A 14,903-nucleotide genomic window follows, 5' to 3' on the forward strand; every position below is an offset into this window, starting at 1 on the left:
TATTGAAAAAGAAAGCCAAAGTTGGTGGCATCACAATTCCGGACTTCAAGCTCTATTACAAAGCTGTCATCATCAAGACAGCATGGTACTGGCACAAAAACGGACACATAGATCAATGGGACAGAATAGAGAGCTCAGAAATAGACCCTCAACTCTATGGTCAACTAATATTCGACAAAGCAGGAAAGAATGTCCAATAGAAAAAAGACAGCTTCTTCAATAAATGGTGCTGGGAAAATTGGATAGCCACATGCAGAAAAATGAAATTGGACCACTTCCTTATACCACACACAAAAATAGACTCCAAATGGATGAAGGACCTCAATGTGAGAAAGGAATCCATCAAAATCCTTGAGGAGAGCACAGGCAGCAACCTCTACAACCTCAGCTGCAGCAAAATTTTCCTAGGAACATCGCCAAAGGCAAGGGATGCAAGGGCAAAAATGAACTATTGGGATTTCATCAAGATCAAAAGCTTTTGCACAGCACAGGAAATAGTTACCAAAACCAAAAGACAACTGATAGAATGGGAGAAGATATTTGCAAATGACATATCAGATAAAGGGCTAGTGTCCAAAATCTATAAGGAACTCAGCTTACTCAACACCCAAAGAACAAACAATCCAATCACGAAATGGGCAGAGGACATGAACAGACATTTCTGCAAAGAAGACATCCAGATGGCCAACAGACACATGAAAAGTGCTCCACATCTCTCGGCATCAGGGAAATACAAATCATAACCACAATGAGATACCATCTTACACCAGTCAGAATGGCTAAAATTAACAAGTCAGGAAATGACAGATGCTGGCGAGGATGCGGAGAAAGGGGAACCCTCCTCCACTGTTGGTGGGAATGCAATCTGGTGCAACCACTCTGGAAAACAGCATGGAGGTTCCTCAAAATGTTGAAAATAGAACTACCCTATGACCCAGCAATTGCACTACTGGGTATTTACCCTAAAGATACAAACGTAGTGATCCGAAGGGACACATGCACCAGAATGTTTATAGCAACAATGTCTACAATAGCCAAACTATGGAAAGAACGTAGATGTCCATCAACAGATGAATGGATAAAGAAGAGGTGGTATATATACACAATGGAATACTATGCAGCCACCAAAGGAAATGAAATCTTGCCATTTGTGACGACGTGGATGGAACTAGAGGGTATCATGCTTAGTGAAATAAGTCAATCAGAGAAAGACAACTATCATATGATCTCCCTGATATGAGGACGTGGAGATGCAACATGGGGGATGAGGTGGATAGGAGAAGAATAAATGAAGCAAGATGGGATTGGGAGGGAGACAAACCATAAGTGACTCTTAATTGCACAAAACAAACTGAGGGTTGCTGTGGGGAGGGGGGTTGGGAGAGGGGCTCTGGGGTTATGGACTGGGGAGGGTATGTGCTATGGTGAGTGCTGTGAAGTGTGTAAACCTGGCAATTCACAGACCTGTACCCCTGGGGATAAAAATACATTATATGTTTATGAAAAAAAAATAAGAAATAAATAAAAATATTTTAAAAAAAAAAGAATGCTTGGATCAACCAGGAGATCAAAGATGAACTTAAACAATTCATGGAAACCAATGAGAATGAAGACACTTTGGTCCAAAACCTATGGGATACAGCAAAGGCGATCCCAAGGGGGAAATACATAGCCATCCAAGCCTCCCTCAAAAAAATTGAAAAATCCAGAATACACCAGCTGTCTCTACACTTTAAAGAACTGGAGAATCAACAACAAATCAAACCAACTCCACACGCAAGAAGGGAAATAATCAAGATTAGAGCAGAGATCAATGAGGTAGAAACCAGAGATACAGTAGAACGTATCAATGAAACTAGAAGCTGGTTTTTTGAAAGAATCAATAAGATCAATAAACCATTGGCCACACTAATCCAAAAGAAAAGAGAGAAAGCCCAAATTAATAAAATTATGAATGAAAAGAGAGAGATCATAACTAACACCAAGGAAGTAGAAACAATCATCAGAAATTATTACCAACAGTTATATATGCCAATAAGCTAAGCAACCTAGGTGAAACGGATGCATTCCTGGAAAACTATAAACTCCCCAAATTGAACCAGGAAGAAATTGACAACCTGAATAGACAGATATCTAGTAACGAGATTGAAGCAATGGTCAAAAACCTCCCCAAAACCAAGATCCCAGGACCTGACAGATTCCCTGGGGAATTCTACCAAACTTTCAAAGAAGAAATAACACCAGTTCTCCTGAAGCTGTTTCAAAAAATTGAAGCAGAAGGAAAACTTCGAGACTCTTTTTTTGAAGCTAGCATTACCCTGATCCCCAAACCAGGCAAAGAGCACACCAAAAAGGAGAGTTTTGGACCAATAACACTGATGAATATGGATGCTAAGATTCTCAACAAGATCCTAGCAAACAGGATCCAACAACACATTAAAAAGATTATCCACCATGACCAGGTGGGAATCAATTTCTTAATTTCTCTTTCTTCAGTTACATTCTTAGTATATAGAAATGCAACTCATTTCTTTTTATTTATTTATTTATTTATTTATTTATTTATTTATTTATTTTCAGCGTAACAGTATTCATTGTTTTTGCACAACACCCATCCCCTTCAAAACCCTCAGGTTGTTTTGCAGAGTCCATAGTCTCTCACAGTTCATCTCCCCTTCCAATTTCCCTCAACTCCCTTCTCCTCTCCATCTCCCCATGTTCTCCATGTTCTTTGTTATGCTCCACAAATAAGTGAAACCATATGATACTTGACTCTCTCTGCTTGACCTATTTCGCTCAGCATAATCTCTTCCAGTCCCGCCCATGTTGCTACAAAGTTGGGTATTCATCCTTTCTGATGGAGGCATGATACTCCATCGTGTATATGGACCACATCTTCCTTATCCATTCGTCCGTTGAAAGGCATCTGGTTCTTTCCACCATTTGGTGACCGTGGCCATTGCTGCTATAAACATTGGGGTACATATGGCTCTTCTTTTCACTACATCTGTATCTTTGGGGTAAATACCCAGCAGTGCAATTGCAGGGTCATAGGGAAGCTCTATTTTTAATTTCTTGCAGAATCTCCACACTGTTCTCCAAAGTGGCTGCACCAGCTTACATTCCCACCAACAGTGTAAGAGGGTTCCCCTTTCTCCACAACCTCTCCAACACATGTTATTTCCTGTCTTGCTAATTTTGGCCATTCTAATTGGTGTAAGGGGATATCTCAATGAGGTTTTAATTTGAATCTCCCTGATGGCTAGTGATGATGAGCATTTTTTCATGTGTCTGATAGCCATTTGTATGTCCTCATTGGAGAAGTGTCTGTTCATATCTTCTGCCCATTTTATGATATGATTCTCTGTTTTGTGTGTGTCGAGTTTGAGGAGTTCTTTATAGATCCTGGATATCAACCTTTTGTCTGTACTGCCATTTGCAAATATCTTCTCCCATTCTGTGGGTTGCCTCTTTGTTTTGTTGACTGTTTCCTTTGCTGTGCAGAAGCTTTTGATCTTGATGAAGTCCCAAAAGTTCATTTTTGCTTTTGTTTCCTTTGCCTTTGGAGACATATCTTGAAAGAAGTTGCTGTGGCTGATATTGAAGAGGTTACTGCCTATGTTCTCCTCTAGGAGTCTGATGGATTCCTGTCTCACATTGAGGTCTTTTATCCATTTCGAGTTTATCTTTGTGTACGGTGTAAGAGAATGGTCGAGTTTCATTCTTCTACATATTGCTGTCCAGTTTTCCCAGCACCATTTATTGAAGAGACTGTCTCTTTTCCATTGTATATTTTTCCCTGTTTTATCAATGATTATTTGACCATAGAGTTAAGGGTCCATATCTGGGCTCTCCACTCTGTTCCACTGGTCTATGTGTCTGTTTTTATGACAGTACCACGCTGTCTTGGTGATCACAGCTTTGTAGTAAAGCTTGAAATCAGGTAACGTGATGCCGCCAGTTTTGTTTTTGTTTTTCAACATTTCCTTAGCAATTCGGGGTCTCTCTGATTCCATACAAATTTTAGGATTATTTGCTCCAGTTCTTTGAAAAATACCGGTGGAATTTTGATAGGAATGGCATTAAAAGTATAGATTTCTCTAGGTGGTATAGACATTTTAACAATGTTTATTCTTCTGATCAAAGAGCATGGAATGGTCTTCCATCTTTTTGTGTCTTCTTCAATTTCTTTCATGAGTGTTCTGTAGTTCCTTGAGTACAGATCCTTTACCTCTTTGGTTAGGTTTATTCCCAGGTATCTTATGGTTCTTGGTGCTATAGTAAATGGAATCGATTCTCTAATTTCCGTTTCTGTATTTTCATTGTTAGTGTATAAGAATGCCACTGATTTCTGTACATTGACTTTGTATCCTGCCACATTACTGAATTGCTGTATGAGTTCTAGAAGTTTGGGGGTGGAGTCTTTGGTGTTTTCCATATAAAGAATCATGTCATCTGCGAAGATAGAGGGTTTGACTTCTTCATTGCCAATTTGGATACTTTTATTTCTCTTTGTTGTCTGATTGCCGTTGCTAGGACTTCTAATACTCTGTTGAACAAGAGTGGTGAGAGTGGGCAGATGCTGAACATTTTTTCATGTGTCTGATAGCCATTTGTATGTCTTCATTGGAGAAGTGTAGTTCATATCTTCTGCCCTTTTTTGATATGATTATCTGTTTTGTGTGTGTTACGTTTGAGGAGTTCTTTATAGATCCTGGATATCAACCTTTGTCTGTACTGTCATTTGCAAGTATCTTCTCCCATTCCGTGGGTTGCCTCTTTGTTTGTTGACTGTTTCCTTTGCTGTGCAGAAGCTTTTGATCTTGATGAAGTCCCAAAAGTTCATTTTCCTTTTGTTTCCTTTGCCTTTGGATACATATCTTGAAAGAAAAAATGCAACTCATTTCTATGTATTGATTTTGTATCCTGCCACTTTACTGAATTGCTGTATGAGTTCTAGTAATTTGTGGGTGGAGTCTTTTGGGTTTTCCACATAAAGTCTCATGTCGTCTGGGAAGAGAGAAAGTTTAACTTCTTCCTTGCCAATTTGAATGTGTATTTTATTTCTCTTTGTTGTCTGATTGCTGAGGCTAGGACTTCTAGTACTGTGTTGAACAGCTTGTGGTGAGCGTGGGCTTCCCTGTCATGTTCCCGACCTCAGGGGAAAAGCTTTCAGTTTTCCCCCATTAAGAATGTCGTTCTCGGGGCGCCTGGGTGGCTCAGTGGATTGGGCTGCTGCCTTCGGCTCAGGTCGTGATCTCGAGGTCCTGGGATCGAGCCCCGCATCGGGCTCTCTGCTCCGCGGGGAGCCTGCTTCCTCCTCTCTCTCTGCCTGCATCTCTGCCTACTTGTGATCTCTCTCTGTCAAATAAATAAATAAAATCTTTAAAAAAAAAAAGAATGTCATTCTCTGTGGGCTTTTCATAGATGGTTTTTATTATATTGTGGTATGTTCCTTCTATCCCTACACTTTGAAGAGTTTTAAACAGGAAAGGATGCTGTATTTTGTCAAATGCTTTTTGCATCCGTTGAGAGGATCATACTATTCTTATGTTTTCTTTTATTAAATGCTTTATTATGGTGATTGATTTGCAAATGTTGAAGCAACCTTGCATCCCAGGAATAAATCCCACCTCTTTGTGGTTGACAGTACTTCTAATGTACTGTTGCATGCTGTTGAGTAGAATCTTGTTGAGTATTTTGGCATCCATGTTCATCAGTGGTATTGATCTGAATTTCTCCTTTTTGATGGGATCTTTGCCTGTTTTGGGGATCAGAGTAATGCTGGGCTCATAGAACAAGTATGAAAGTTTTTCTTCTATTTCTGATTTTGAAACAGCTTCAATAGAATTGGTGTAATTTCTTCTTTAAGTGTTTGGACTCATGTGTTTTGGAAGGTTTTTGATTACTCTTTCAACTTCCTTGCTGCTTATTGGTCTGTTCAGATTGTATATCTCTTCTTGTTTCAGTGTGGGTAGTTTATAAGTTTCCAGGAAGGCATCCGTTTCTTCCAGACTGCTTTATTTGTTGGTGTAAGTTGCTGGTAATAATTTCTAATAACTGTTTCTATTTCCTTGTTGTTAGGTGTGATTTCTTCCCCTTTGTTCATGATTTTATTAATTTGGGTCCATTCTCTCTTTCTCTCTCTCTCTCTCTCTCTTTTTTTTTTTTTTTTGATAACTCTGGCCAGAGGTTCATCAATCTTATTAATTCTTTTGTGGAAGCAGCTTCTAATTTTATTGTTCTGTTCTACTACTTTTCTGGTTTCTGTTTCCTTGATTTCTGCTCTATTCTTTATTATTTTTCATCTCCTGCTTGGTTTAGGCTTTCTTTGCTATTCTTTCTCCAGGTCCTGTAGGTGTAACGTTAGCTTGTGCATTTGGGATTTTTCTAATTTTTTGAGAGAGGCTTGGATGGCTATGTATTTCCCCTTTAGGACCACTTTTGCCATATCCCATGGGTTTTGGACCAGTGTGTTTTCACTGTTATTAGTTTCCACGAATTGTTCACATTCTTCTTTAATTTCCTGGTTGACCCAATCATTCTTTAGCAAGATGCTCTTTAACTTCCAAGTGTTTGAATTCCTTCCAAATGTTTTCTTGTGATTGAGTTCCAGTTTCAAATCATGTGGTCTTAAAATATGCAGGGAATAATCCCAATCTTTGGTATTGGTTTAGACCTGATTTGTGATGTAATATGTGCTTCCATGTCCCCTTGAGAAGAATGAGTATTTTGTTGTTTTAGGATGGAATGTTCTTTATATATCTACAAAATCCATCTGGTCCAATGTGTCCTTCAATAGTCTCATTGCTTTTTGATCTCTTGCTTAGATGATCTGTCTAATGCTGTGAGTGGAGTGTTGAAGTCTCCTACTATTGCTGTATTATTATCAGTATGTTTCTTTATTTTCATTATTAGTTGGTTGATACGATTGGCTGCTTCCATGTTGGGGGCATAGATGTTTACAATTGTTATATCTTCTTATTGTATAGAAACTTTAAGTATAATATAGTGTCCCTCTACATCTCTTATTGTGGTCTTTGGCTAAAAATCGAATTTTTCTGATATAAAGGTTGCTACCTCAGCTTTCTTTTGAGGCCCATTAGCATAGTAGATTGTTCTCCATCCCCTCAATTTCAATCTGGAAGTGTCTTTAGATTCAATATGAGTCTCTTTTAGACAACATGGATGGGTCTTGCTTTTTTATCCAGTCTGAAACCCTATGTCTTTTGAGGGGAGCATTCAGCCCATTTCCTTTAGAGTAACTATTGAAATATGAATTTAGTGCTATTGTAATGCCTATAAAGTCCCTTTTTCTATACATTTTTTTTTCTTTTTTGTCTATGTGATTGTTGGGGTTTCTCTTCATTTACAGAATCCCCCTTAATGTTTCTTACAGGACTGGCTTAGTGGTTACATATTCTTTCAGTTTCTCCTTTTCTGAAAGCTCTTGATCTCTCCATCCATTCTGAATGACAGCCTTGGTGTGTAAAATATTCTTGGCTTCATGTTATTTTCACTCAGTAGTCTGAATATGTCCTGCCAGCTCTTTCTTGGCTTTCCATATTTCTGTGGACAGGTCTGATGTTATTCTGATGTTCCTCCCTCCATATATAAGGAACCTCCACTCCCTGACTATTCTCAGGACTGTTTCCTTGGCTGTAAAATTTGCAAGCTTCACTATTGTATGTTGGGGTGTTGATCTGTTTATTGATTTTTGGAGGAGCCCTCTCTACCTCTTAGACAGGAATGCTTGTTTCCTTTCCCAGATTAGGGAAGTTCTCAGCTATCATTTGCTCAAATATACCTTCTAGCCCCCCCCCACCCCCTTGGGGATCCCAATAATTTTGACACTGGAACATTTCATGGCATCATTAATCTCTGCAATTCTTTTGTTAGATGCTACTAGCTACCTGTCCCCATTTTTCTCAGCTTCCTTCCCATCAGCTTGTCTTCTAGATCACTAATTCTCTCTTCTGCCTCATTTACCCTAGCTGTTAGAGTATCCAATTTAGACTGCATCTCATTCATAGCAATTTTTTCTATGGCCTGATTAGATCTCATTATACTCTTAGAGAGTCTATATATATTTTTTAATTTATTTATTTTTATTTGTTTATTTACAGCATAACAGTGTTCATTGTTTTGGCATCACACCCAGTGCTCCATGCAGTACGTGCCCTCCCTATTACCCACCACCTGGTTCCTCAACCTCCCAACCCCCCCACCCCCCCCGCCGCCCCTTCATAACCCTCTAGTTGTTTTTCAGAGTCCATAGTCTCTCATGGTTCATCTCCCCTTCCAGTTTCCCTCAACTCCCTCTCCTCTCCATCTCCCCATGTCCTCCATGTTATTTGTTATGCTCCACAAATAAGTGAGACCATATGATACTTGACTCTCTCTGCTTGACTTATTTCGCTCAGCATAATTTCTTCCAGTCCTGTCCATGTTGCTACAAAAGTTGGGTATTCGTCCTTTCTGATGGAGGCATAATACTCCATTGAGTATATGGACCACATCTTCCTTATCCATTCATCCGTTGAAGGGCATCTTGGTTCTTTCCACGGGAGAAGATATTTGCAAATGACAGTACAGACAAAAGGTTGATATCCAGGATCTATAAAGAACTTCTCAAACTCAACACACACAAAAGAGATAGTCATATCAAAAAATGGGCAGAAGATATGAACAGACACTTCTCCAACGAAGACATACAAATGGCTATCAGACACATGAAAAAATGCTCATCATCACTAGCCATCAGGGAGATTCAAATTAAAACAACATTGAGATACCACCTAACACCAGTTAGAATGGCCAAAATTAGCAAGACAGGAAACAACGTGTGTTGGAGAGGATGTGGAGAAAGGGGAACCCTCTTACACTGTTGGTGGGAATGCAAGTTAGTGCAGCCACTTTGGAGACCAGTGTGGAGATTCCTGAAGAAATTAAAAATAGAGCTTCCCTATGACCCTGCAATTGCACTGCTGGGTATTTACCCCAAAGATACAGATGTAGTGAAAAGAAGGGCCATTTGTACCCCAGTGTTTATTGCAGCAATGGCTACGGTCGCCAAACTGTGGAGAGTCTATATTTTCACTAGTGCTTCTTTTAATCCTAGCTATTGTTGTCATGATTGCAATCCTGAATTCTCTCTCTGACACTTTGCTTAAATCCATATCCATTGTCTCTGGTTATTTTCTTTGTTGAGAGTTTATCCTCCTAGTCATTCTGTTGGGGGATGGTTGAGTGAAGGAGTAGAGTCCAAAATATCAACCATGACCCAAGCAAGGTGTACCCTAGATAAATCCAGAGCAGTGAGAAGCCATCACTGAAAAAACAAATCCAGAATGAAACACAAGAATAAAATCTATTAAATTAAAAAATTTTAAAAAGGGGGGATGAAGGAAGGGGGGCTATAATCTTTCAGTGTGGACAAAGCAGTGTGTTTCAGTTGTTCCTCGGTGTATTTTGGTTCATGTGTTAGAGAACACTATTTCCCAAAATTACAAGAAAAGTAAAACTTTTATATATATATTAAAGTAAAACTTTTATATACATATATATGTATACATATATATGAAAGTAAAAGTATATATATCTCATATATATATGAAAATAAAACTTTTATATATGTATATAAAAGTTTTACTTTCCTTGTAATTTTATGTATATATATTACATATATATGTAAAATTGAATAGTAAAGAAAGGACTACAATAGAGCATATTCTTACAAAAACATACAGGTGTGAAAAAATACAAGTTAAAAAGTTACTATGAATTACAAGTTGATATAATAAACATCTAACTGAAACAAGAAAAAGGTAAAAACAATAAAACAGGAAAAGCATAAGAGAAAGAAAACAAAGAAAAAGAAAGTTAAATCTGAAAAATAAGTCGTGAGGCAACACCTGGAGCTCACCATACTATTTTCCCCTGATGTTGGGATTTTACAGTCTTATGGGGTCTGGAAGGTTGTTGTCCTCTTGTTCTTCCAGCCTGTTCTGGGGGAGGAGTATGGCGCACTGTTTCTCAGGCAACCCTGTGTGGGTGGAGTTACCCTGCCCCATGTCAGGGAGTGGGGTCAATGGAAACTAGTCTTCTTGTGCTTTTGTTCTGTGGCAGTTTTTTGTGCTTCTCCTGAGGGGAAGAGCAAAAATGACCATACCCAAACCTCTGGCCTGAAGCAGAAAATTCACAGTCTGCACTCTTTAATAAACCCCCCAGGACAAACAGTCTCCTTTTCTGTATGCGCCATTGAAAACCACAGCCTCCCAAGGCACACCCCTGCAGTGACTCAGAGGTTGTCCCAGGGGCCCAGGCCTGCCACTGACCTTTGTGCTTCTAAAACCGTGAGCAACTGCAGGCTCACCCTCTTACCCGCAGCCCCTGGATCCTATGTGAGCACTGCTCTAAAACCCTTTCCCAGCCTCTACAGCTCTGTGAGTTTTTGCCTGGTTGTGGGCCCAGGCTCCTGGTTTTTTCAGGCTGCTCAAGAGAAGAGCAGTTCTCAACCAGGCTGGCTTGCAGTTTATGGTAATCTGAGCTGAGAAACCATTCCTGGGCTCACTGACCATAAGCTGCTTCCTGGCTCCACTGCTCGGGTACTCTGCCAGTTCAGGAAGCCCCTTTGGCTCTTAGGCTTCTATCCCGAGACCACAATGCTCTCCTAGAATTCTGCCTGTTCCTTTCCAGATCTCCTTTCCAAGAGGGATGTCAGTCCTTAGAGCATATTTCTAAAGGTTCTGATTTTGTGCTCTGGTGTTATATCACTTTCCATGCGCCAGCTTATGGTGCCTCCCTCCCCCTTCTCTTTATCTTCTGATACCCCCCTACAGATTTGTGACTCTGCACTTCCTACCTTGCAAAAAACAGTGTTTTTCTGCTTGTAAAGATCCAAATATATATTCTTACATCTCAGACTGACTTCATGGGTGTTCACAATAGTTTGGTAGATATCCAGCTAAATTCAAGGGACCAGTTGAAATGGGGTCCCATATTCCACCATCTTGCCTCCTCTATTTTTGTTATTCTAAAGTAACATGCAACTGTAGTTCCGTTATCTTCTCTGATCCAGTGAGAAAGAAGACTAAAGGAATTTCCAAGTTTATTTTTTCTAAAATTCTCTTCTTATATTTCTAGTTTTATTAGGTCATGATTAGAGAATATGGCCCATGTATTTGTTTGCTAGTGCTGCTATAACAAAGTACCACTAATGAGAGAGCAAATAAAGTCACATTATGAGGGTCTGGGGGTTAGGATATCAACATATGAATGGGGTAAGACACAACCTAACCCATAATAGTTGTACACAATGCTTTCTGAAATGGAAGTTTTCTGTGGCACCTGGCCAGGTCAGTCAGTGGAGCATGCAACTTTTGATCTCAGGACTGTGAGTTCTAGCTCCACATTGGGTGTAGAGATTACTTAAAAACAAAATCTTTAAAATGGAGAATTTCTTTGTAATCTGATATGTGATACCTTCTCATAAATATTTCTTTGATAACCTATAACAGTGATATTATTGTTGTTAGTAGTAGTAATAGTAAAAACACTATTTTTCAGAGCAGTTTATGGTTCACAGAAATATTGAGTTGAAAATGTAGAGAGTTTCCTTATACCCCACAACCCCCTATGCACACAGCCTCCCTCACTATCAACATCCTATGCCAGAGTGGTAGGTTTGTAACAATTGACAAACTTACACTGACATGTCATTATCACTCAAAGTACACAGTTTTCATTAGGATTCACTCTTGGTGTTGTACATTCATGACAAATATATAGTGACATGCCTCTACCATTGTGGTATACAGAATCATGTCACTACCCTAAAACTTCCCTGTGCTCCATCTACTCATCTCTCCCTCCCTCCAGTCCTTGGAAACCACCAATCTTTAACTAACTCCATAGTTTTTCTTTTTCCAGAATGTCATATAGTTGGGGTCATGTGGTATATAGTCTTTACAGGTTGACTTCTTGCACCTAGTAATATGCATTTAAGTTTCTTCCGTATCTTTTCATGGCTTGATAGCTCATTTCTTTTTAATCTGAATAATAATATTCCATTGTCTGGATGTACTGTAAAGTTTCCCAGGCGAGGTAAACACGACACTAGGTGAGGTGGACGCAAGGCAAGATTTGTTAAAGGTATTCTCTGGCAAAGTTTCAGGGCTCAGGAGAAGGGAAGCCAGGAAAGTCATGCCTGGAGGAGCTGGGCACCCTCGGGCGAGGTTCCTCGACTCCGGAAAGGGGAGTGGGGGAAGTCGTGCTGGGAGGGAGGCAGTGGGGCTCTTTTATCGGGCCAAGGCAGGGCATGGGCTCACATCCATATATGGTAGGGTATTTGGTGATCGGAGGGTATGGGGTGGGGGGGTCCTGATACTTCTGTTTCCTGCATGGGTATCGGGTTACCTATGGATACATGATCTGGGCATACATCTTTTTGGTGGGAGAGTCAAGGGTTAAGGAAGGGGGGGAGGGGTCTGGAAGATGGCAGGCCCCTGCCGTCATTTCTATTGTTCCTCCTGCACTCCCTGAGCCACCGACCCAATATTTACCACAGGTGATTTATCTGTTCACCTACTGAAGGACATATCAGTTGGTTCCATGTTTTGGCAGCTATGAAAAAGCTGCTAATAACATCTGTGTGCAGTGTTTTATGTAGACAAGTTTCAACTCATTTGGTAAGTACCAAGGGGTGTGATGGATGGATCTTATGGTAAGGTTATGTTTACTTTTGTAAGAAATGGCCAAATTGTCTTCCAAAGCAGTTGTACCATTTTGCATTCTCATCAACCACTAATGGGAATTCCTTTTGCTCCATATCCTCTCCAGCATTTGGTGTTGTCAGCTTTTTGGATTTTGGCCATTTTAATAAGTGTGTTGTGTTGTTTTAATTTGTAATCTCTAATATATATTGAGCATCTTTACATATACTCATTTGCCATCCATATATCTTCTTTGATGAGGTGTGTGTACAGATATTTGGCCCATTTTTTAATTGGGTTGTTTATTTTCTTATTGTTGAGCTCTTTGTATTTTGGATAACAGTCCTTTATCAGATACATCTTTTGCAAATATTTATCTCCCAAGCAGTTATTTTCTTTTTAACAAAAGTGGTGGAATAGAATTAGTATCAAAATCACTTAGAGGGGCACCTGGGTGGCTCAGTGGGTTAAAGCCTCTGCCTTCGGCTCAGGTCGTGATCCCAGGGTCCTGGGATCGAGCCCCGCATCGGGCTCCCTCCTCTGCGGAAAACCTGCTTCCCCTCCTCTCTCTGCCTGCCTCTCTGCCTAATTGTAATCTGTCTGTCAAATAAATAGATAAAATCTTTAAAAAAAATCACTTAGAGACCTGTGGTGTTTGGGCGGCTCAGTTGGTTAAGCATCTGACTCTTGGTTTCAGCTCAGGTCATGATCTCATGTGTTGTGGGATGGAGCCCTGTATTGGGCTCTGCACTCAGTGGGGAGTCTGCTTGAAGATTCTCTCCCTCTGCCCCTTCCCACATTTGTGCTTTCTCTTTCTCTAAAGTGAATAAGTAAATCTTCAAAAAAAATCATAGAGCTTTCATTATATTTGGAGCTTTAATGATATATTGAACTTTAACTATATAGGGAGGATGCAAGTATCCCACTCCAAACCTACTAAACCAGAATCTTCACAGGTTCACCTGGGCATATGCAGGTTTATGAGCTTGGAGGCAAGGGAGTAGTGGAAACGGAGGGACTGGGTGGGTGGAGAAGCCCAGGACTGGGCAGCTGACAAGGTGGGGAGGGAACTGTCAGGACTGACTCCCATGTTCTTGGCTTCAAAAAATGGTTTCAAGGAGAGGTTGTTTACTGAAATGGAGAACCTGGAGGAGGAGCACTACTGGGGAAAGATTTAGTGTTTGGTTTTGAATATGTTGAATTTGAGAGGCTGTTAGATATCCAAGTAAGGATGCTAAACTGTCAGAGGAATCACAAATGGATCCAGATCCCAGGCACATTTAGAGGATGATGTGTCTGGAGATGGCGTTTGAAGAGGTCGCCCAGGGTGAGATCAGCTGAGGAGATAGTGTATGTTGAAGAAAAGAGAAGATGGCCTCATTTAACTTAATCACCTCCTTAAAGACTCTGTCTCCAAATACAGTCAGATCTGAGGTACTGGGGGTTACGACTTCAACACGATGAATTTTGAGGGGACACAATTCTGCCCATGGCAGGCAACAAGGCACAGTGAGCCCTGGGACTGAGGGCACTAAACACTTGGGGTGCAGCACCCAGAATTCTGGCCTCAAGATGGAGATGTGGAGGGTGGTGGACCTCCCCCTCAGCACCTGGCAGCCCCCCCGACCCATTGCCCACTCTTATCTACAGGCTCGCTGATTGGCCAGAGACTCTCAGACCATCCTGATGTGCGGAAAATTGGGTTCACAGGTTCCACAGAGGTGGGAAAACACATCATGAAGAGGTAGGTGGTTGAAGGTACCTCTGATCACAGTGTTGGGATGTGGACAGTGCTGTGTGTGAGCTTCATGCAGGTTGTGACTCTGTGTCTGGGTTTCTGACAAGCTCTTGGTGAGACTGGTGCAGCTGCTCTGTGGAGCACACTCAGGCCAGGGGACTGCTGAAAACTCAGTGCAATTTGGGGCCACCAGCACAAGTGCGACAGAGCTGGTCTGTACTGAGATGTGCTTCAAATGTAAAAGGTCCACCGGATTTTGAAAACTTAGTATACAGAGTGCCTTGTTAATAACTTCTTATATTGATTGCAAGTTGAAATGATATTTTTTTATTAATTGGGTTAAATAAAATATGTTAGAATTAACTTCATTGGTTTCTTTTTAGTTTTCTTTTAAAACTAAAAGAAATTTAATTTAGTTTTTTAGTGGCTACAAAAGAATTGTCATTACATAT

The 14,903-nt window shown here is 40.3% G+C and overlaps 1 protein-coding gene across 2 annotated transcripts in view; it reads left to right on the top strand.

Moving 5' to 3' along the window:
- Window positions 1–14,903, top strand: part of ALDH1L1 (aldehyde dehydrogenase 1 family member L1) — a 138,145-nt gene that overhangs the window by 110,768 nt on the left and 12,474 nt on the right. For both annotated transcript variants that reach the window (XM_045990660.1, XM_045990661.1), the window contains exon 17: window positions 14,364–14,457. In XM_045990660.1, the coding sequence (XP_045846616.1) occupies window positions 14,364–14,457 (94 nt within the window). The remainder of the gene's footprint in view (window positions 1–14,363; window positions 14,458–14,903) is intronic.

The sequence above is a fragment of the Meles meles genome, chromosome 20 (genome assembly GCF_922984935.1).
Source record: "Meles meles chromosome 20, mMelMel3.1 paternal haplotype, whole genome shotgun sequence".
In the NCBI taxonomy this organism is placed as follows: Eukaryota; Metazoa; Chordata; class Mammalia; order Carnivora; family Mustelidae; genus Meles; species Meles meles.